General features: G+C 32.2%; 3 protein-coding genes and 1 long non-coding RNA gene across 4 annotated transcripts; 1 reads left to right on the forward strand and 3 right to left on the reverse strand.

The window, feature by feature from the left end:
• Positions 1-1,040: 1,040 nt before the first annotated feature.
• On the reverse strand, positions 1,041-1,623 carry LOC128282206 (amino acid transporter AVT6E-like). Its single transcript, XM_053020366.1, has 2 exons — positions 1,458-1,623; positions 1,041-1,363 (listed from the first exon to the last, which is right to left on the reverse strand). The coding sequence occupies exons 1-2, from the start codon at positions 1,621-1,623 to the stop codon at positions 1,041-1,043; spliced, it is 489 nt and encodes a 162-aa protein (XP_052876326.1).
• A 6,108-nt stretch (positions 1,624-7,731) lies between these two features.
• On the reverse strand, positions 7,732-8,906 carry LOC128281487 (gamma-interferon-responsive lysosomal thiol protein-like). Its single transcript, XM_053019684.1, has 5 exons — positions 8,626-8,906; positions 8,456-8,521; positions 8,239-8,385; positions 8,065-8,157; positions 7,732-7,978 (listed from the first exon to the last, which is right to left on the reverse strand). Exons 1-5 carry the CDS (start codon positions 8,821-8,823, stop codon positions 7,793-7,795), a joined length of 690 nt encoding a protein of 229 aa, XP_052875644.1. The 5' UTR covers positions 8,824-8,906; the 3' UTR covers positions 7,732-7,792.
• Positions 8,907-13,458: 4,552 nt separating this feature from the next.
• LOC128282305 (uncharacterized) lies at positions 13,459-16,665 on the forward strand. The gene is made up of 2 exons (XR_008272532.1): positions 13,459-13,639; positions 16,189-16,665. It is a non-coding gene; the product is annotated as an uncharacterized LOC128282305 (long non-coding RNA).
• A 3,398-nt stretch (positions 16,666-20,063) lies between these two features.
• Positions 20,064-21,287, reverse strand: LOC108451600 (F-box/kelch-repeat protein At3g06240-like). The gene has a single exon (XM_017749276.1). It carries the CDS (start codon positions 21,285-21,287, stop codon positions 20,064-20,066), a length of 1,224 nt encoding a protein of 407 aa, XP_017604765.1.
• Positions 21,288-24,226: the final 2,939 nt, after the last annotated feature.

Raw genomic sequence — 24,226 nt, forward strand, 5'->3', positions numbered from 1 at the left:
CTTTGCATGTGCAGAATCATACTCCACAAAACTCATAAACATTAACTTCTCCTAACTAGAATACCAACTTTATGTTTACAGAGGCCTTGATGGAAACTAACATAATCATTGATATATAACTTATCTAATAAGAATCACGAATATGCGAAAGTACACGAGTATTTAGTATCAAGAGAACCATGTATTCAAAGGAAAAGAGCCAGAATTGATCAATGTATGCAAAACTTGGTCTATATTTCAAAACTGAATAAAGCTTTCATCTAGTACCAAATACATACATATATAGAGACACAAACACACGGCATACATCTTCCATTACCTAAATCATTTCTTGAAAATAAAAGATAAGTAAGCTTCTACAGAAACTTAACGAAGGAAGCCAAATCGAGACAAAACACAAAAAAGGAGTGGATGAAATAAGCTTAAAAATTTAGGAATGTAATTAAAATGTTAATTAAATGTTAGGAAAAACATTAAAAATTTAGGAATGTAATTAAATGTTAATTAAACATTGAAAACATAAAAGGAAAAACATGTTGAAAGAAACATAAATGTTAGGAAAACATGTTACCTTGATTGAAATGGAAATGTTTTCTTGAGGTTTATTTAGAGATGCTTGGGATTGATCTCTAATAATGTCGAGACTTCCTACTCATTGCATTTGAAGAAAAAAGTCATTTCGTCGACAAAACAATCAAATGAGTTCCAAAATAAACAACATTTAATGATTGGTATAATATTAATTATATTGCATAATAACATGTGGGAATAAACAAATAAAATGATTAAAAAAATAGCCAACAATATGGTATAACATTAACAGGAGAAATAGGACCAAGCTCAATACCATTAAAAGACAGAGTAAGTTACATTGTATACATATTAAAAGACAAGAAGTCGTTGTTGCTCCAAAGAATTTGAAAGTCATCCATATATTTGGGATCATAGTAGATCAAATATATATAAGCACTAACAATATTATTATTAATGCCAAAGACCTTTTTTACTCTCCGTGAGAGGAGCGATCCTCAAACACCAAGTTATCCACAGTTTATCGTAGAGGAAAGTGAATAACAGGGAAAACCAGAACCAAATGAAGAGCAAATATAATTCAAAGCAGTGCTAAAACGAATTCCCAGATTCCTATCAAAATTGGTCAAAACATCACCTTCGAGCTCATTGTATATAGGTTGAACATTGAAATGGCAAACATATGCATTAGTCATAATAGGATAACTACTAGTAAATCCAAAATTGCCATTTTCGATCCAAAATCTGGCTCCTCCTTGAGCCTCTATCTTCCCTTCAATAAGCTTAATGAATGCAACAACAAAGCAAACCACAACGAAAACAACAATGAGAGCTATCGAAGCGACCAAGTCATGCTCAATGAATCAATCCTATCTAACACGCAAAGTGGAGCAAGAAAAACAACCATAACAACCAAAACCAATAACTTCCTATGATCCCCAAAACCAGTCCTAACCACTGATCGAGAACCCCAATATGACGAACCGAACTAGATATAACATCACCCAGACATTCGAACCAAACCAGTCCTAACCACTGATCGAGAATCCCTAAAACAAGCCCCAGAACCTTCATAGTAGCAGGTAAAGCCATGATTCCAGCACCAATAATTGTGGTGGTTCAGTTAAAAACAGCACCAGAAACACAAGACCCGGTATTGGGTTTACTTAAAACAAGGGTATACTCATCGACATCAACATCAACATCAGTATCAACATCATTAATCTTAATTCCAAAAAAAATAAAAGCCAAGTAATACAGTAACTACACATTAATCTAAAGGGGACTAAAAAACTAACCATTTCAAACCTATGAAGCATCTGACCATAGACGAGAGGAAAGGGAAAACAAGTAAGGGATTTTGGGAATGGGGGAACAGATTTAGGGAAAAAAATGGGACTTGGGGAAAATGTTAGGGATTTCGAGTTTGGGGAATTAGGGGATGATTTGGGGAAAAAAAAGAGGTTTTGTTTTAGGGATTTGGGGAAGGAAGACGAGATGGGGGAAAAGGACTTAGCAAAAAAATGAAACCGATTTCGGGTAAAGGGCATAAACCTCAGGAGAGAAAAAACGACGCCGTTTCAAATAAGAAAAATTTATGGCGTTTTCAGCAACGCGCCTCTAATAAGACCTTTTGCGGCGTTTTCACCAAAGCGCCACTAACACCTATTTTATCTACACTATAAAACGACGCCGTTCTAATACGCGTTGTGGCGTTTATTATAGAAACGCCGCTAAAGCCACTACTATTCAAAGGAAACGACGCCGTTTTACTGTAATGTATAATGAAATTTTGTGGCGTTTTCTAAAAAAAAGCCGCTATTTTCTATCTTTTATGCGTTTATGTATAAACGCTAAATACTGAATATTTTATAGAAATTGATCAAAATTTAAAACTATATATATTTAGAATTTCTTTTAAAATATATATAAACCCTAAAACCCTAACTATAGTTGAAACTTTAATTTTGATTTAATACACATTTTAAAATACATATTATGTATGCATATAAATTAATTAATTAAATAAAAACATGATGTTTTTTATTATATCAATAACGTAAATTAATATTTTACAAGATCTAGATCAAATTACAGTTCATGTACACAATTGTACACTAAACCACTTTTCATATATATTTTTATATATATTTTAAAATAATATTTTATATATATATATATATCTTATATACATTTATCTTCTAAATTAAAATCCAAAATTATACTCTAAATTTAAAACCCTAGACTTGATACTCTAAACCCTAAACCTTAGACCACAAACAAAAAACCCCTCACCCCAAACTTTAAACCCCAAAACCATTCGGTAACCCCTAAACCAACCTTAACTCCTAGACCATAAAGCCCAAACTATAAAGTATACTCTAAAAAGCTGTTAACCCTAAACCATAATAAACATATTTTTGGGAATTGATTGGCCAATGTTAGTGTAGTACAAATTAAAACACATATATATATATATTTTATATTCTTATATTAAATAATATTATGAGTACGTATATACAAAATAACATGAATCTTAGTAAAATCCAAATATTCTTATTCGGTTAATATCTAGCTAATAGTATCATTTCCTTAAACCCTTAACCTAAACTTAATTTTTAACATATTTTATTTCGGACATTCTATTTAATCTAAATATATTTAAACAAAAAAAATAGATAATTAAAAATACACAATAGCATTATTATTTATACTTACATAACTTTAATAAAACAATAATTCTCTATTGGAACACTCTAGTTATAATGTCCACTCTGTAAGATATTTCTATGTTATATAAGCTTGGAATTTATACATAGTTCAACAAATGCTAATTCCACATTCAAAATCACACTTTCTTAATAGCATCCCAAGTAAGAATCTGGAAAGGAAATTATCTCTTAAGAAGTTAATAATTGTCCCACTCTAAACTTTAACCCTAACTTTTAAACCCTAAATCATAATCCATAAACCCCGAAGTCATCATAAACCTTCAAATACTAGTTAACTCTTAAACCTTAAACCATAGTTAACGATCATAATTAAACACGCTTAAACCATATATCTTAAACCATAATCCTTAAAATATAATGATAATTAATTCAATATTTTAAATTCAATACTATCTCTTTTATGATTATATAAGAAAATATTTAATATATTGTATAATCATAAATTTTAATAATTATTGTTTTAGAGGTTAGAGATTAATGTTTATGATTCTTTTGAGGTTTAGGGTTATGGGGTTTTTAGCGCGTTTACCCAAAGCGCCGCTATCGCTCAGTTTTTAGCGGCGTTTTACCCAAAGCGCCGCTAATGGTCTGGTTTTAAGCGGCGTTTTACCCAAAGCGCCGCTAATGCTCTGGTTTTTAGCGGCGTTTTACCTAAAGCGCCGCTAATGCTCTGTTTTTAGCGCCGTTTTAGTAAAATACGTGTTGTTCTGTTTTTACCGGCATTTTTTTTGGAACGCCGCTATTGCTCTGAATTTGAAAATTTTGGCGGTGTTTTTAATAAAACGCCGCTAAAAACGCCGCTAAAGCCCTATTTTCCTGTAGTGAGTCTTCAAACAGAGGTAAAACTTGCAACTTCTGCAAGAAGAAAGGGCACATTAAATCTAAGTGCTATAAGCTACAAAATAAGATTAAAAGAGAGGTTGCGAATCAAAAGGGAAAACAACCAGAAAATTCCGGTGAAGCTGATGTTGTAGAAGACTACAACGATGGTGAACTTCTAATTGCTTCTGTCAATGATTCTAAAGTAAGCGAGGAGTGGATACTTTATTCAGGCTGCACCTTCCACATAAGTCCCAATCGGGATTGGTTTACAACTTATGAAACAGTATCTAAAGGTGTTGTTTTGATGGGAAATAATGCTTCATGTAAAATCGCAGGTGTTGGAACAATTAAAGTTAAAATGTTTGATGGAGTTGTCAGAACACTTAGTGACGTGCGGCATGTTCCAGAATTGAAAAGAAATTTAATTTCGTTGAGTACTATTGATTCAAAAGGGTACAGATACACAGCTGAAAGTGGAGTTTTAAAGATTTCCAAAGGGTCCCTTGTTATGATGAAAGGGCAGAGAAAAATTGCCAAGTTATATGTTTTGCGGGGTTCTACTATTACTGGTGATGCAGCTGTCGCTTCCTCTTCCTTGTCAGATGATGATATTACTAAACTTTGGCATATGCGCCTAGGGCATATGAGTGAGAATGGCATGGCTGAATTAAGCAAAAGAGGACTTCTTGATGGGCAAGGAATTTGCAAACTGAATTTCTGTAAGTACTGTGTTTTTGGGAAGCAAAAGAGAGTTCGATTCACTACAGGAATCTATAACACGAAGGAAACGTTAGAGTATATTCATTCTGATCTGTGGGGGTCATCTAGAGTGCCTTCGAGAGGTGGGGCTAATTATATGCTAACCTTTATTGATGATTTTTCCAAAAAAGTTTGGGCGTTCTTCCTGAAGCAGAAAAGCGATGTGTTTTTCGTATTTAAGTCTTGGAAAATTATGATTGAAAAACAGACGGGAAAACAGATAAAATACCTCTGTACAGACAATGGCTTAGAGTTCTGTTCTGATGAGTTTAATAGATTGTGCAAGTCAGAAAGGATCATGAGACACTTGACAGTTCGTCATACTCCATAGCAAAACAAATTGTAACGAATGAACAGAACGATCATGGAGAAGGTTCGATGTATGTTGTCAAATGCCAACTTACAAGTCATTTTGGGCGAAGCGACCTCTCATCGCATGTTTTTGATCAACCAATCTCCATCCGTTGCCATTGAGAAAAGACTCCACAAGAGGTATGGTCCGTAATCCCGCTAATTATTCGATTTAAAGATTTTGGGTGTCTGCGTATGCTCATGTTGATAATGGAAAATTGGAACCGAGATCCATTAAATGCGTTTTCTTGGTTATAAAGTGGTGTAAAAGGCTATAAGTTATGGTGTCCTGAAAATAGAAAAGTTGTGATTAGCGAGAGATGTTGTTTTTGATGAAACTGCTATGCTACCTAACTTATCTCTTAAAGACTCTTCCAATAAAGAAAACCAAAAGCAGGTGGAGCATCAGATTAATACAGAATCAACTCCTCAAGCCAGTACAAAAATTGAGAATAGAGTTGCTTCTTCACCGCAATACTCTATCGCCAAAAAGCAGAACAAGAAGAGAAATTAAACCTCCAAAGAAGTATGCCGAGGTGATCTAGTTGCTTATGCTTTAAATGTGGTGAAGATATAGATGCGAATCAATAGCCATTTAATTATTCTGAGGCGATTAGCTGTGAAGACTCAGAAAAGTGGATGTTTGCAATGCAAGAGGAGATGGAATCACTCCACAAAAACAGAACATGGGATCTTGTAAAACTTCCTAAAGGTAAAAAGGTTGTTCGTTGTAAATGGGTGTTTAAAAAGAAAGAAGGGACTCCAGGAGTTGAAGAACCCAGATATAAAGCAAGGCTTGTTGCAAAGGGTTACAGTCAAATTCCAGGAGTGGACTTCATAGATGTGTTCTCCCCAGTTGTTAAGCATAGTTCAATTCGAGCTTTGCTTGGTATTGTGGCCATGCATGATTTGGAGCTTGAGAAGTTAGATGTAAAAACTGCATTTCTGCATGGAGAACTTGGGGAGGATATTTACATGCAACAACCAGAGGGTTTTACATCTCGAAAAAAGAGGACTATGTTTGCTTGTCAAAAAGTCCCTTTACGGTTTGAAACAATCACCAAGACAAGGGTACAAGAGGTTTGATTTCTTTATGACTTCTCATGATTTCAAAAGAAGTAGTTTTGACAGTTGTGTCTACTTTAAGAAAAACAGTGATGGTTCTTTTGTGTATCTACTTCTTTATGTTGATGACATGTTGATAGCAACAAAAGATAAAGTAGAGATAAGAAAGGTCAAAGCCCAACTAAGTGAAGAATTTGAGATGAAAAATTTAGGACCAGCAAAGAAGATACTTGGTATGGAGATCCTTAGAGATAGAAAAGCAAGTAAATTGTACCTAAGTCAGAAGGGGTGCATTGAGAAAGTTCTTTGCAGGTTCAATATGCAGAGTGCTAAGCCTGTTAGTACTCCTTTAGCAGCTCATTTCAGACTTTCATCAGCTTTGTCTCCACAATCAGATGATGAGATTGAGTACATGTCACATGTTCCATACTCTAGTGCAGTAGGATCTCTCATGTATGCTATGGTTTGTTCACGTCTAGATTTATCATATGCAGTCAGTGCAGTTAGCAGATACATGGCGAATCCTGGTAAAGAACACTAGAAAGCAGTTCAGTGGATTTTAAGATACTTACGAGGTACTACTGATGTTTGCTTATAGTTTGGAAGAACTAGAGATGGAGTCATTGGGTATGTTGATGCTGATTTTGCTGGAGACCTTGATAGAAGAAGATCTCTCACAGGTTATGTCTTTACAATCGGAGGTTGTGCAATCAGTTGGAAAGCCACTTTGCAAACTACAGTCGCTTTGTCTACCACTGAAGCTGAGTACATGGCGATTACTGAGGCTTGTAAAGAAGCTGTTTGGTTGAAGGGACTCTTTAGTGAACTTAATGAAGACCTTCAAATCGATGACAATATTTTGTGACGGTCAGTGCCATCTTTCTTACAAAAGATCAAATGTTTCATGAGAGAACAAAACACATTGATGTTCGGTATCATTTTGTTCGTGATATTATTGCTCGTGGTGATATTGTTGTGAGCAAAATTAGTACTCATGAAAATCCTGCAGATATGATGACTAAGTTACTTCCTATAACCAAGTTTGAGCATTGCTTAGACTTGGTTGGTGTTCATTGTTGAAGTTAAACCCTTAAGGGTTTTATGGAAGAGGTGGAGAACTTGTTTATTGAAAGTTCGCGATGAAGAACTTGTTCATTGAGAATTTGTATCAAGGTGGAGATTGTTAGAATTAAGTGACCCAAATTCTTATTTAAATAAAATACGATGGAAAATAAAATAAAAGTAAAATCCATATAGAACTAGACTTCTTTTATTTTATTTTAGAATAAGGTTTTTTAAACCTTATTAAACTCCATCTATTTTATATTGATTAGGATAAGGTGTTTCAATCCTACTAGAATATGGCTTTACAAGCCTATAAATAGACATAGTCTATTCCTCTTGTATTGATTCAAATTTTCGACATAGTGAATTTTCTTTTCCTCTGCCCGTGGTTTTTTTCCCGAAAGGATTTCCACGTAAAATTTGTGTGTTTTTTATTTTATTTATTTTATTTTATTTTATTTTTCACACTACCCATAATGAAAAATGATACAATGCATTTTTACAAATTTACAAATCAAAAGAGAACTACTCCATTTATAGATATTACATGCATGGATGGTTGGGCTGAGACCGGATGATTGTGCTTTGCAAGCAGCTGGTTTATGATCACCTTTATAAGCTTCACAAACATATTTCACAAAATTTTCAAAGTCCTGCAACCATGAAATAAATATTGAAGTTAGTTGTCACAAAATGTTACTTCACAGTCACACCAAGAGAGAGAAATAAACAAACTCACTTGTCTGAGTGGCTGATTATTCACCACCACCCATGGCACATATTCTTGAGGTGGCTTCAGATGTGCAGTCTCGTTAGCATATTGCAGCAGAAGCTGCATTTTATTAATTTGGAAATTCAATGTTAGAAAAAGCTAAGGAGGAGTGTTAATTAAATACTAAGACATACAGCCAACCTTATATCCAAATCCAGAAGTATAGCATTTGTTGATTATCTCCTCATTCAATCTCAGCTTTTCACTACAATTTTTCCACTGTGCTTCAACTGGCCCCCCTTTTAAGCTTTGTTGCTCTGTGCAGCGAATGAATTCCAAGTGCTCTTTCTGGACCAAAGTAGAGTAATTAAACACGAATTCAAGACGAGTGCAAATGCTTTTGGCTAAAAGAATTTACCACATCAGGCCAGAAATGGATGACACAGCTATGTATAGTGTTTAAGTAGCATTCTTCTTCTCCATGCTGCACATTGTTGCATAAACTATAATTAGTTATAGTACCAAAAAGAAATTGAACTTCATTAGTTAGAAATGAAAATCATTAAAATGAAGAATGGAGTTGTAAACCTGGAAATGGATTTCAACATTGCCCCAAGGGACCAATCTTAGATTGATAATGGTATGTAGGTCAGTGTGGAAGACCTTGACAAGGTCATTGGAGATAAAGGAGGCACAATGCTGGCATAAACTTGTTTCATAGTACAGTGACAAAGTAACCCTGTCATTAACATTATCTAAAGAGGAATGGGAGGGAGAAACAAGCATGAATATTGCAAGAGCAGCCAGAATATAGAAGATCAATGGTCAAAGATAAGCCATTATTGTTTAAGTGATAGCTTTTTCACAATGCTGAACCTCCATTATGCAAGGGTTTTTATAGTTGAGAATGGGGATGATGACTATTGTTTTCTTTCCCTTTCAGTAAACCATGTGACGAGAAACAATTAATGTTGTTGCTATATCTAATGCAGACAGGTTTCAGTAAACCATGTGATTATATAAGTTGTACACTTTTTTTAAATATTAATTGTAAAATTGATGGCCCCATACACACTGCATGGGCTGTTCTTATTTAGCTCAATTAATGGATGCATCCATCTTTGAGCAAAGCTCAAACTGGGTTCCAAAAGAAGGAAAAAGTAATGCTTAACCATGTGCCAATTAACAATTTTTTTTAATTTAATCTTCTTTTTTGTGGATTATTTCAACTCCAAAATACATTAAAACAATTCATTGTAGTCCTTATATGTTATGGTAGACTTCAACGACACAAATTTCATCTTTCATGTGGATTTTACAATATTCACTTTTTCCCCAACTTTTATATTCCTTTCCACTTTATTTTAAACCAAAGTTGTGGACATTTATATAGATTTATTAAAGAATTATATATCTCGTCATCTTAAATTTAAATTAAATAGTACATATTTTATGATAATTTTGAAGTTTAATGAAATAAAAAATTAAAATTAAATTGTAACAATTTTCAAAATCTAATGATAAAAATTTAAATATTAAGATAAATATTCTTTATGATATTGAAATGATATTTATATTTATGATAATGTTATTTATCTTTGTGATAATTAAATTTATCTAGCCATTTCAAAGTATACTTAAGATTTTAAATTTTATTTATTTAAAATTATTAAAATTAATAATTATTTATGTGTCAATATCTAGTCCATTAATGAATATCATATCACTTGGAGAAACTTATTTGAAGAATCAGATTAGATCAAATCACCCTTATCTAATCCTTTGAATCAAGGAAGTTGTATTAGATTGTTGAAGTCTTGGTTTCCAAGAATCCTTAATTATTTACCTTGCTTCTTCTTGTTATATTATATTTCCCTAGTTAATATGTTGTTTAATAGGGATTGTGATAGATCATTTCTATGTCAGCAAGTCCCAAACTACTTTATATAATTAAAAGGCTTGTATATGTTTATGTACCTATAATTTAGAGCACTAAGTCTGATCAAGTGAGGAACTTTACTTGGCAATTTGCTAGTAAAACCTTTTATATTGTGGTTTTACAAGTTAAATTCACAAGGTGAATTTAGTGGTGAGGGTTCTGGTCTTCAAAGATACAAGTGAGGAAATTGTCATGGCTGTGTGATAGATTTAGGATCATTGTGTAAAAGTTTTAAGATAATAGATACTTCTCATTGAGTTAGGCTCTGAAAATATAAGGAAATCAAACTTTGTCTCATGTTTGTCTTTACTGTTTCAATTGCAATGTTGACGAGTGCCTACTCCCTTGTCACTACTTCAAGAATGTAACTTATTTCTCAATTTCATTTTAACAATTGGTATAAAAGTCTACCACTAATTAACATAGCTAGGGAAGATCCTTGGTGTTGCTAGATTCGAGCTCTGAGAGGTCCTTTTACATCTTGTACTCCTATGCTAGAGGTTTACAATTATGCTTACTGGAAAGCACATATGAAATCTAATTGCTAATTTTAAAACTTTTGAAAAGTTTCAAATGAATACCTGAGAAATTTTAGCAATCTCTACCTTCAAATAAATCTTGTTTGAATATTTAATTTTGACTTGATATATCACTTGGAACCAGGATTTGACACTTTTTTCTAAGGTGTACCTATGTTATTTTTGGTCTAATCTAGTACACCTATATTTGACAAAAAATTTAGGTTTTGGTAACCAAAAATAATAATGTTAACTTTTAGTGTTTAATTCAGGTTTAATAAAAATTTGTTATTATTATTTTTAAAATTTTTGTGATGTATATGCAACTGGAAGTCTTGCAGAAATTGAAGCGCAATTGTTAGAAGAATTAATTGATAAGAAACTAATTGATGCATTATCAAATGTAAAAGGAAGAACTTATAAAGGTAATGTTTCCTTGTATATAAGCATTTTAAATATATTAAACTAATTTCAATAAAAATTATCATCAAATGGGTTTTTCAATTGACTACATCAGTCCAATCCTTTGATAAATAAAAAAAAGCAAGAGAGCTTGGAAAGTTGTAAAATCATTATGGTAATTATGTATATAAACTAGGAAAGATTACCTTCAGTATTTATTTGATGCATCTTTAATTAGTTGACGTATTATATGACTCTTATGCTCTTGTATTTCATTGATTGGAATTAGGCTCTCAACATAAAATAAAAAAAATAAAAAATAAAAAGACGTACTCTCGATGATGATCCAGGTAAGTGTTGATCCCAAGCACCTTAAGTTCTTGGGTGGAGGGATCAAACAAGACAACTTCATAATTTGCGTTTAAAGGAAACATTTCACATTTTTCCAAAACCCTAATGGTCTGACAACTCCAGGAATAGTTTCAATACTGAATTGATTAGTCCATACTTTTCCATTCATAACCCATAAATCAAAAGACATGTCAATTCTTTCCACTGTGTAAGCAATAACACCAAGAGATCCATTAAACACCAATACCTCGAGGATATCATTTTATGGGTAAAACCCGACAAATTCTGGGATAGGTGAAACCGAAAACTTCTCATTAGCTATGTCAAATGAAAGAATCAATTTTTTTTCATAAGGAGTGTTCCCCATCGTTGTTTGCCAATAAAAAATTTCCATCGAAGTAATTATTACTCAAATATAAATCAAATGGTCTATAATTAGGAGATGAAATTTCCTTCCAAGAATCGCATTTAAGAGAATACAACTCAACTTGGGACATACCATCACCACTTGAAGTTTCACATTCACTATCAACAAAAAGAAAGAGTAACAAATCGTATGAATTTGTAGTCATCAGTTTTAGAATCAAACTCGAAAGCACCGCAGTCAAAATAAACAAAGTCACAAGTAAGGCCTGGGTAAGTAGGGCGTTGGACAGAGGATGGAGGAAGGATTTTAAATTCTCTAGTTGATGGGTTCCAAATGGCAACCTCCGTATCATCCATGCAAGGACTATGTAAACAAAATAATCCGTGACGAGCACCCCAAACATAAGGGGTATCGTGCATAAAAAAAGGAAAGCGAATGTTTTGTTTTACTAAAAAGTTTTCATCTCTTTCAACTGAAAGTTGAGAGAAATAAGGGATGTTGGCGTTGGCATCAAATCGTTGGAGAACAGGGTTAAGGTCATTGTTTTTAAGGTTGTTGTGATAATGCTTGGAAATGAAACGAGGAGTTTGAAAAGAAGAACACCAATACTTACAAACACAGTTGAAACGAATAAGGGACTTAACTGGAAGTTTACAATCAGAATTTCCATAACCAAAGCTTCTGGCACTTCAAATCTTGGCATCTGCATCTATGGTAACTATATTTTCCTAAAAGTTAGGAGTCATCTACGGTGGCAACCTTAACCTTGAAGAAAAAAAAGCATAAAAGGAAAGTATTTAATACATTATTTACATGCATTTTCGGAAAATGTTTCCTTATTTGCGTGTAAAAGATAATATTTACTCTTCGCTCTCTAACCACCATCCATTAGACTTGGAAAAAAACAAGGCAAATATAGTAGGAAAATCAGTTTCATATGATATTTATAAGTCATAGCAAATTTTTTTAAACAAATAAGGTAAGTTAGTAAAAAAACTCTCCCTCTAACAAAAATTTAGCAAACTAGTTGAAAAACTTATATGTCATCTATTAAGTTTAATTGGAGAGATCTTTTGTCTTGTGCATCGAATTGAATGGCTCCTAAAAGATAAATGCATAGATGTGATTGACTAGACTGACAGTAAATCAGACAGAACCTAAGTAAAATAGATCTTGAATCCATTTATAGATTTATTCGCTTGTGACATACTTTAATCTTGAGTGGTTGTTGGACTATGTATACCCGACTAGGGGTGAACGTTCAATCAAATCGAATCAAATGGAAAAGTTTCGAGTTAATCGAGTTGACGAATCAAATTTTATCATCCTAACTCAATTTGAAATTTTCTCAAATCGAGTCGATCGAGATGGAATTCGAATGACTATATTTGTTCGAGTTAAATTAAAAAATAACTTTAAATTCTTGTAGTCACTGCCACTCACCGTAATCAAAATTGCCTATTGTAGAAAGCCCACTTCACTCGGGCTCATACACAAAATGAAACCAAAAAATAATTAATAAACTAAAGGATCCAATATCCATTTACAAAAGCATTTCAAAACACCAAATTAGTCCATTTCTTACAAGCCCAATAATAAAATTTAACCTAGAAATATACTGGCCCTAAAAATTAAAACCAAAACCCCATTACACCCAAAACCCCCCAAGCAGACTAGATTACAGTAGCCCAACTCCGTAACTAGCCCAAATGGCCCAAGCCAATAACCCAAAAATTCCAAAAAACCCCAAGGGTTTCTGAAAGCAGTTTGTGCCGCAGCTCCCACGCAGGGCTTTCTTCGCGCCTCCATGACCTCCACGTTGGTCCTCCAGTTGGACACACCTGCAACAAACTAACAACCACAGCAGATAACAGCAAGGCAACAGCTGATTAAATAAATGATTTTTGTATTTTTTTTTATTTTTACCTCTTTTCGGCTATAAAAGGCAGATTGTACATTGTAAAGGGGACGAACGCAAGAAATATAAATCCAAATAGCAAAAAAGAAAAAATAGATTATTCAAAGGTAGATTTCCATGCTTTACATACCGAATATAGTGTATATACATATAGAATTGTATAAAAATACCATTTTTTTACCTTTTTGGGCAATCGGAAGTCGAATGGTTTTCTCAAATTCTTTCGATGGTCGTGAGTTTTTTTGAGTATTTCGTCCACAAATCTGGGTCGGAGAGGGAAATAGGCCGAAAAGGACCATTGTTGGGGTCCCAACCGTCGCATACGGCGGCATATAGCCATGGCCCGATGACCGGAGCCCCGTCGGCACTCGGAGAGCTAGAGAGTTGGGAGCTCTCTGTGTTTTTTTAAGTTTTCAAGAAGAAAATGAGATTTTCTAAAGTTTTTTTGGTTTTTATAAGAACTACGAAACGACGCCGTTTAGGGCCGAATTTAAAACATCTAAACGACGTCGTTTCACGCTAAAACCTGATGACCCGACCCAGGCACGGCCAAATCCGCGTGTTTTGGTCTTTGAGGGTTATTTTCGCGATGAGTCCCTCCCTTCCTGCACTGATCTTTAATTAGGCCCGATTATGTTTTATTTATTTCTACATTTTCCCAGGAATTTCGTGCATCGTCTCAATTTAATCTTCATTTTAACGCTGCGTTTCGAGATTTGGGATATTAGTATTTTAAACCCCTGTTCATTTGTGCGTATTTCATCCTAGTCTTAAATTATGTTTTAGTAAATTTATTTGTTTGTGAATTGATCTTTTGATTTTATATTTATTTCAATTGAGTATTTTTTCAGTTTATGTTTTATTCTTCGTAATGCTTTTATTTTTTAAAAAATATTATTATTCATTCTTTTAAAATTATCTTAACATAGTTTTTAAACTTTTTATTGATTTTATATTGTTTTAGTTTGTGATTACTTTCATTCATATATATTTTTATTTGTTCTATTATATAAAATTTCTATTTTAGAATTTTCTTCATACTTGTCATTTTGTCTTCAAAATTTATTTTAAATAATATTATATGTTATCATGTTATATATAATTTTTATATGTTAATTTCATATTATTCAAGTGTATTATCTTAAAATTTCCTTTAAAATGTTTATATCTCTTTTAAATCTATCTACATATATAATTTATTTCTTTAAAGACCCTATTTTAATATATATATATATATATATATATATATATATATATATATATACATTTGTTTATTTCAAACACTTTCATATATTATTAATATTTTATATATACATTATTTATATTAATTTTTTTTCATTTCAAGTAAATTATTTATTTAGATTGACATATATTATTTTGTATATCACTTACTTTAATTTTTATACATATATTATTTATTTTGAAATTTCATTTATACTTTACTATTTCATATATTATTTATTTTTATTTTTATTTTTATTTTTTATCTATTTCCAAACTTTTATGTGTGTTACTTACTCCAAGATTTTTATATATATAATTGTTTGTTTGTATATTGATGATTCCAAATTGCATTTCTTTTATATCATTCATTTATTTATTTGTTTTAAAACTTGCTACATGTTATTTGTGCTAATTTCTTGAAATTTTGCTTTTGATTCATTAGCCTTCGAATATTAATGTTAGTATTTGCATAGCGTATGATATGTCGTCATTGTATGTAACCAAATTCGTTCCTTTCAAATTTCATATTATGACCATTCATTTGTATAATATTTTATCCATGTTCTATGTTCGTAACTTCATTTTTTTTTACATTATCGCGTCGCGATTCAAATTTCAACGTTTTAATTGATACGGGTCGTCTCATTTTTATTCCAAACAAACCAAATAAAATGCATTTTGAGCCGGTTTTATAATAGCTTATTTGAAAACTTTTCAAAATAAGGCAATATTTTGTGTTTGGAAATTTGGGAAATCGTGCCCTAACGTGCTGGGTTTCGATTTTCCATTTGACCAAATAACCAAAATATCCTTTTATTTGCATGTTTTGGGAATCATGAGATGATCTCGGTTTTAAGGGTTTAAAATATCATATCCTAACGTATTGGATGTGGTGTTTTATTCCTCCGGGACGAGTGAATTTTAAATTCCAACTCGAGTTGTCCAAACATTTTCAAAGGGATTGCATTTTAAAAGCTTTTCAAATTTTTGACATTAAGACATTAATTAATCAATTAGGTACCAATTTTGGGCGTTGCGAGGGTGCTAATCCTTCCTCATATCCCGAACCCATTTTCTTTACTTTCGTAGGCCAAAATCAATATTTTAATAAAATAAAATGTTTTATTAGGTGATCCGATCACACCTAAACAAAAAGGATTGGTGGCGACTCCATATTTCATCTTAAAGTCGATCCCCATTTTTTTCCAAAATAAAAATGGTTTCGACACCTATCGTAATTAATTTTGTTATTAACTTTCATCCCCTCATAATTTATTTATCAATCTTTTATAAAGAAATCATGCTATAGTTAAAGACGAAGATGATCATTTGTTTGTTGTCTCTTATTTCTCATCTAGCACTTTATGTGACAGTTGGTTAGCTGATAGTGGTTGTATCAATCACATGACTTGTGATAAGGAATTTTTTAAAGACCTTGACAGGTCATTGAAGTCAAGAGTAAGGATAGAAAATGGAGAATACCTAGAAGTGAAGGGAAAAGGCACATCGGCAATAAAGAGCTGTGATGGAACTTAGTTGATCTCAACTATTCTATTTGCACCTGAGATTGATCAAAACTTGCTGAGTGTAGGGCAATTCGTGGAGAAAGGATTCAAAGTGATGCTTGAAAAGGGAAGGTGTCTTATCCTTGACTTTAGTGGCAATGGATTGTTTAGGAACAAGATGCAAAAGAAGAACTTCTCACTGAATCCACTCGAGAAGGAGCAAGTGGCATCCAACTGTTAAGGAGAAATGACATCAAATCAAATGGACCTTTTTACTAAGCAAGTTAAGACAATTATGAAATTGATGACACAGTGTAATGAAAAGTGTTTTAAGCTTGAGATAAAATCAACAGCTAATCATATCTTGCAAGAATAACTGCAAAAAAAAAATGTTCTGAGAATAAGGAATTGCATGCAAAGATAACTCTCTTGGAGCAACAGTTGGCATCACTCTCTGACGATAAACTATCATCTTTTGCACATGAAATATCTGAAAAACATGCTGAGGAGCTATGAAAAAAGTTCAATCTCAGAAGATCGAGAGTGAAAAACTAAAATTGAATCAGATGCAACTTTCAGAAGAGAACAATATGTTATGTTTTAAAAATAAAAAATTGACTGAAGAAGTTTCATATGCAAAAGAATTGACATTTGTAACAACTGTTGAGTTTAAGAATTTAGTTGGTGAGATAATCAGACTTTCAGTTAAAAATTGAAGTTGGCAAGGAATTTTTGGTCGCGAGAAGATCTATTATTCAAATCATAAATGATGTTAATCGCATGTGTAGTGACAACACAAACCTTGGAGGAGGGGGCGGTAATCTGGCCACTCCCATGACTTTTCTAAAGTAGCTAGTGATGTTTTTGAATTGTGGAATTTTGGTTTAGATGTATTAAAGATGGAATTGCATGTCAGGAAGCAATTGGAGGTAGCTCTTGAAGTTGTACTAGAAGAGAAGGAATTCATAGAAAGCGAATATTGAAGAATCTAGTTTATTGCAGATCAGAGGATCAGATGTCAGATATTTTTGCAAACAAATTTATGTTAGTCGATTTAAGTTTCTTAGGCATCTACAGTACTTAAGTCAAGAGGAGAATGTTAGTGTCTCAAGAGCTGTAAAGTTTGTTATTAATAAGACTAAGTCCTAGGGAGAATTGTCAACTTCTTAGTAAGAGTAGGAGTTTAAATTTTGGTTAAGGTTGTTACATGAGACATGTATATAAGAGCTGCTTGGTTAATGAATTCAATTATCCCTTTCATTCTTATTTTTCTTTGCTTCTGTTAGTTCTCTACAAAAACCAACAACAATGATAAAGCGTGAGAAGGATGAACGCGAAAACGGATCGTAAAGTTTGTCAAAGTCACGGATTTGACTTAGGGCTCTAGACGTTGTGAAAGAAACTAGAATTTTTGATACAACCTGAAACGAAATTAAATCCAAGTTAGATAAAACAATTAAAACAAATAACTAAAATAAAATAATAAATCAAAGATTAAGGAAGTAAATAAAAAAGATAAATGGACAGATAGAACGTAGCGTGTAGAAGTCCTAAGAAGCCTTGGAAACATGAAGAATCCACAACCCCCTTCAAGCAGCTCTAATTTCCCCTCCAAGATAAAAACCTTGGCAAGAAAAAGTTTGAAGATGATCCCACAATCTAAAAAGATTGTTAAAACTCTTCTAAAAGAAACTCAAGAGAAATTCTTGAAAAGAAAAACTCAGAGAGAATTTATTAACTCAAAAGAGAAATAGAATAATAATGAATTGTCTCTATTGTGTACAATGCAAAGGCCAATATATAGGCTAGATAAATAAATGTAAATAAAACTCCTAAGTATACTAGAACTCTAATTTAATCTAAACAAGAAGTAGTTTTAAACTAAACTTTCTTGTTAACATAAAATTCCTAAATAACTTAAAATACTTAATAATTATCAAAATTCAGAATAAAATAATAAGAGCTAATAAATAAAATATTGTGCTCATATATAATAAAAATTAAGCCTAAAACTTAAACCCAATATGAAACATCTAAGCTTATAAGATCAATTGGGGTTCTTGAAGTGAAATGCTTAAGCTTGTTAGCATTTTCCACATGGGCTTGTCATCATAGATTGAGAGTTTAGGCCCACGAACATAATTAGTCTCTTCTAATTCATCATTACTCCAGAATTTATTGTCTTGAAACTTCAACTCTGGTTCTCGAATTTTTTTAATGATAAAGTCTTAAACCACTAACTTGAGTTTTGACTTTATCTATTTGGATTTGGATCTCGTAATTGGGCCTTGAGGAAAACTAAATTCATCTCTATTATGGCCTTTGAATTGGGCTGAGTTACTCGTATCAAACAATATATCCCAATTGACATTATGGTGATAAACCAAAACACTTGAAATTTGAACATATCAGTTTTACGAAAAAGTTACTCAAATCAGATCAGTGGTACACCAAAATCAGGAAAATTACAAAGGATGATTTTGATGGACTAAGATGTAAGATATTATAAGATAATTTTGAAAATATGATATCAAATATCAGCAGTATTAATGTTTACTGAAGCAATATTAAAGTTCAAAGATACTTTCTTTAAGAACAAGACTTATATTGTATTAAATGCTAAAGTTCAAGGAATAAATCCAACGAAAAGATAAGAAACTAATTGTTGCATTATCAAATGTAATGTTTCGTTGTATATAAGCATTTTAAATATATTAAACTAATTACAATTAAAATTATCATTAAAATGGTTTTTCAATTGACTACATCATTCAATCTTCCTTTGATAAAGAAAGCAAGGGAGCTTGAAAGGTTGAAAAGAATAACATCTCAAACATATAAACGAAATAATAACAGCAATATTAAGAAGCTCACAAGTGATTATAGTCTGCATAAAGTGCATATCAAGAGAAAAATGCTCATTAGGTCTTACACATTTATGTTCAAGTTCCCTATCCATTATCATATTGAGTTTCTACTTGATCTATATTTCTATTTATATTTAGCATTTATTTGATGCATCTCCAACTAGTTGACGTATTATATGATCCTTTTTCCCTCTTTCTTTTGTTTTTAAACGCAACGACGAATGATTCGAAGAAGATAAATCGCAAGGAAATGCAAAAAATTTAAAGAAATTTAAACAGAAATCACCTTCTAAAATTTTTGACCGCCTTCTTTTTATTCAATTCGTTTGTCATCTTTTACATTGATTTTCTCAGCCTTTTATAGCCGATTTATAGAATAAATAATAATAAAAAAGAAAGAAAACTCTAATTTTTTTTCTGTCATCTGCTGGTTTATTTTCTGTTATCGGTGCTATTCTCGCAGGTTCTATGGAGAAACGGCCGTACGGAGGAAGTTGCTCATGGTGACGTAGAGGCCACGCGTGGGAAACCACTCATGGGAGTGGCTGACTGTAGAGCTAGCAGGTTCCAGAAACCTCTAGAGTTTCTGGTATTTCCAAACTGTTTGGCCCCTTTGGGCCATTTGTAAATTGGGCTAGGATTTTGGGTTTTTCAATATATTAAACTAATTACAATTAAAATATATTAAATTAATTACAATTAAATATATTAAATTAAAATTATCATCAAAATGGTTTTTCAATTGACTACATCAGTCAATCCTCCTTTCATAAAGAAAGCAAGGGAGCTTGAAAAGTTGAAAAGAATAACATCTCAAACATATAAACCAAATAATAACGACAATATTAAGAAGCTCACAAGTGACTATAGTCTACATAAAGTGCATATCAAGAGAAAAATGCTCATTAGGTCTTACACATTTATGTTCAAGTTCCCTATCCATCATCATATTTAGTATCTACTTGATCTATATTTGATGCATCTCCAACTAGTTGATGTATTATATGATCCTTATGCTCTTGTATTCCATTGATTGAAACCAGGCTCTCAGCATAAAAAAAGAGGGAGACGTACTCTCGATGATGATCCAGGTAAGTATTGATCCCAAGCACCTTAAGCTCTTGGGTGGAGGGATCAAACAAGACTACTTCATAATTTGTGTTTAAAAGAAACAATTCATCATTTTTCCAAAACCCCAATGGGTTGACAACTCCAGGAATAGATTCAATACTGAATTGTTTAGTCCATACTCCTCCATTCACAACCCATAAATCAAAAGACTTGTCAATTCCTTCCACAGAGTAAACAAGAACACCAACTGATCCATTAAACACCAATACTTCACTATTGGTTTTTGAGAAAAACGGGACAAATTCAAGGATAGGTGAAACCGAAAACTTCTCATTAGCCATGTCAAATGAAAGAATCATTACTTTTTCATCAGGAGAGTTCCCCATTGCTGTTTGCCAATAACAAATTCCATCTAAGCAATTATTATTCAAATATGAATTAAACGGTCTATAATTAGGAGATGGAATTTCCTTCCAAGAATCGCATTTAAGAGAATACAACTCAACTTGGGTCACATCATCAGGACTTTCAATTCCACATTCACTATCAACAAAAAGAAAAGTAACAAATCGTATGAATTTGTAGTCATCAGCCTTAAAATCAAACTCGAAAGCACCGCAGTCAAAAACAACAAGGTCACAGGTAAGGCCTGGGTAAGTAGGTCGTTGGACAGAGGATGGAGGAAGGATTTTAAATTCTCTAGTTGATGGGTTCCAAATGGCAACCTCTGTATCCTCCATGCAAGAACTATGTAAACAAAATAATCCATGACGAGCACCCCAAACATAGGGGGAATCGTGAATGAAAAAAGGAAAGTGAATGTTTTGTTTTACTAAAAAGTTTTCATCTTTTACTACTGAAAGTTGAGAGAAAAAAGCGAGATCGGCGTTGCCATCAAATCGCTGGAGAAGGGGAATAAGGCTATTGTTTTTAATGTTGTTGTGATAATGCTTGGAAATGAAACGAGGAGTTTGAAAAGAACACCAATACTTACAAACGCAGTTGAAACGAATAACGGACTTAACTGGAAGCTTAGACAGGATTTCCGTCACCAAAGCTTCTGGCACTGCAAATCTTGGCATCTGCATCTTCCTTTTTTTTTCTTTTTCTCTAATTTTCGTGTAAAAGATAATATTTACTCTTCGCTCTCTAACCACCATCCAATAAACTTGGAAAAAAACAAGGCAAATTAGTATTTTAGGAAAATCAGTTTCATATGATATATATAATTCATAGCAAAATTGTAAACAAATAAGGTAAGTTAGTTTATATGGCATAGTTCACTACAAATTTTAGGGGTTTTGGGACGATGAAAAATGTCCCTAATAGATTTGGAGACAATTTAAGTAGTCCCTTACATGCATTCTTAAAAACTATTTTAAAAAAGTTTTAGGGATAATTATGAAAAATAATCTTCATAATTAAAGATTAATTTCGTCCCTAAAACTTTAAGGACGAATTCTGTCCCCAAATTCGTAAAAACATGCCAAAATAATTAGGGATGAATACCATCCCAAAATACCCAAAATAATTTAATCAGGTTTCGTCTCTAAAAATTCCAAGGTTTTGCTTTTCTTTTCCATTTAACTTAACCTTTACATATCCAACTTACAAATATTCAACAACTAGTGCTCAAGTTTCTAACATTAGGGAAAGCAAGGGTAACTTTTTAAGCATCTAATCCCCATTTTGCCTTTTTGTAATGTAAGTATGTATGCTAAATTAAAGTATAGTTCCATGCTTGAAATGATGAAATCCAATTGCTAACTTTAAAAATTTTCAAAATGTTTAAATGAATACTTGAGAATTTTTAGCAATCTCTATCTTCAAATCAATTATGTTTGAATATTTAATTTTGACTTGATATATCACTTGGAATCAGAATTTGACACTTTTTTTTAAGGTGGTACTTATGTTATTTTTGGTCCAATCTAGCATACTTATATTTGAAAAAGTTATATATTTTGGCACCCAAAGATAACAATGTTAATGTTTAGTATTTAATTTAGGTTTAATAAATTATTATTATTATTTTTTAAAATTTTTGTGATGTATATGCAACTGGAAGTCTTGTAGAAATTGAAGGACAGTTGTTAGAAGAATTAATTGATAAGAAACTAATTGTTGCATTATCAGATGTAAAAGGAAGCACTTATAAGTGTAATGTTTCGTTGTATTTAAGCATTTTAAATATATTAAACTAATTTCAATAAAAATTATCATCAAAAGGGTTTTTCAATTGACTACATCAGTCAATCCTTTGATAAAGAAAGCAAGAGAGCTTGGAAAGTTGTAAAATCATTATGATAATTATGTCTATAAACTAGCAAATTTCTAACATTTTAGATATAATCAAAACAATAACAACAATACGAAGAAGCCCACAAGTAACTATAGTCTACATAAAATGCATATCAAGAGAAAAATGCTCATTACGTCTTACACATTTATGTTCAAGTTCCCTATCCGCTATCATATTTAGTATCTATTTTGATAAAGGATGAGAAGGATGAACGCGAAAGTGGATCGTAAAGTTTGCCAAAGTCGCGAATTTAACTTAGGGCTCTTGACGTTCGGAAAGAAACTTAGATTTTTGACACAACCTGAAACGAAGTTAAATCCAAGTTAGATAGAACGTGGCGTGTAGAAGTCCTAAGAAGCCTTGGAAACACGAAGAATCCACAACCCCCTTCAAGCGGCTCTAATTTCCCCTCCAAGATAAAAACCTTGGCAAGAAAAAGTTTAAAGATGATCCCCACAATCTAAAAAGATTGTTAAAACTCTTCTAAAAGAAACTCAAAAGAAATTCTTGAAAAAAAAACCAGAGAGAATTTATTAACTCAAAAGATAAATAGAATAATAATGAATTGCATGAATTGTGTACAATGCAAAGGCCTATATATAGGCTAGCTAAATAAATCTAAATAAAACTCCTAAGTATACTAAAACTGATCTAATTTAATCTAAATAAGTAGTTTTAAACTAAACTTTCTTGTTAACATAATAAAAAATAAGAGCTGATAAATAAAATATTGGGCTCATATATAATAAAAATTAAGCCTAAAACCCAAACCCAATATGATTTAAACTCTAATTAAAAGCCTGAAACTCGTAATTCCCATCATAATCGCGCTCAGAAATTCTACTCGCACAGTCTTCACTAAAATGGTCATAACTTGAGCTCCCGAACTCAAAATCGAATGATTCAAAATGTGTTTCGAAGCTAAGAGATATATCTTCAAATGCCATGAGACATCTCAACCCAGAAATGCCAAGATCCCATCCAAAAATTCATCGCAAGTTTGATGATTTATCAAGCCTGAAAATTGGAAATTTTGATGATTAGAATTTATTAAATTTCACCCCATCTGTGTATGTATCATATTTGATCCATATCCGTCTTCATATTCAATATTTGTTTTATGCATCTCTAACTAATTGAAGTATTATCTGATCCTCATGCTCTTGTATTCCATTAATTGGAACCAGGTTCTCAACATAAGCAAAAACGGAGATGTAGTGCTAATGATGCTCCATGTAAGTATTGATCCCAACCACCTTGCACTCTTGGGTGGAGGGGCCAAAGAAGACTACTTCACAATTTGTGTTTAAAAGAAACATTTCACCCTTTTTCCAAAACACCAATATGTTGAAAACTCCAGGAATAGATTCAATGCTAAATTGTTTAGTCCATATTCCTTCATTCATAACCCATAAATTAAAATATTTGTGATGTGCGTCAATTTGGAGATTAAATGGGCCAATATGCAACGTGGGACAAATATGGTGCCAAAAGTGCGAACATGGAAGGCACAAGGACTTAAAAGCAAATAGAAGAGATTTTATTTTGGAAGACTCTATTTTCTTTTATTCTATTAGGATAATTAATATTAAGATAATTATTAGGATTATTCAAATTTAGGATTTTATTTTAATTATCTTTGTTTATCTTTAATTAAATGTATTTATCTTTTTAGAATTTAAGTTCAATTAGACTATCTCCCTAGCACTATAAATAGGGGTGAAG

Source organism: Gossypium arboreum, chromosome 10 (genome assembly GCF_025698485.1).
Source record: "Gossypium arboreum isolate Shixiya-1 chromosome 10, ASM2569848v2, whole genome shotgun sequence".
Classification (NCBI taxonomy): Eukaryota; Viridiplantae; Streptophyta; class Magnoliopsida; order Malvales; family Malvaceae; genus Gossypium; species Gossypium arboreum.

Excerpts from the sequence above, each read along its gene's own strand:
- LOC128281487 (XM_053019684.1), bottom strand. The coding sequence starts at position 8,823 with ATGCTTGTTTCTCCCTCCCATTCCTCTTTAGATAATGTTAATGACAGG. Across the intron at positions 8,386-8,455 it reads TCCATTTCTGGCCTGATGTG|AAAGAGCACTTGGAATTCAT; the intron begins GTAAATTCTTTT and ends ACTTTGGTCCAG. Across the intron at positions 7,979-8,064 it reads ATAATCAGCCACTCAGACAA|GACTTTGAAAATTTTGTGAA; the intron begins GTGAGTTTGTTT and ends TCATGGTTGCAG.
- LOC108451600 (XM_017749276.1), bottom strand. The coding sequence starts at position 21,287 with ATGCAGATGCCAAGATTTGCAGTGCCAGAAGCTTTGGTGACGGAAATC.
- LOC128282206 (XM_053020366.1), bottom strand. The coding sequence starts at position 1,623 with ATGGCTTTACCTGCTACTATGAAGGTTCTGGGGCTTGTTTTAGGGATT. Across the intron at positions 1,364-1,457 it reads GGTTTTGGGGATCATAGGAA|CTCTCATTGTTGTTTTCGTT; the intron begins GTTATTGGTTTT and ends TCGCTTCGATAG.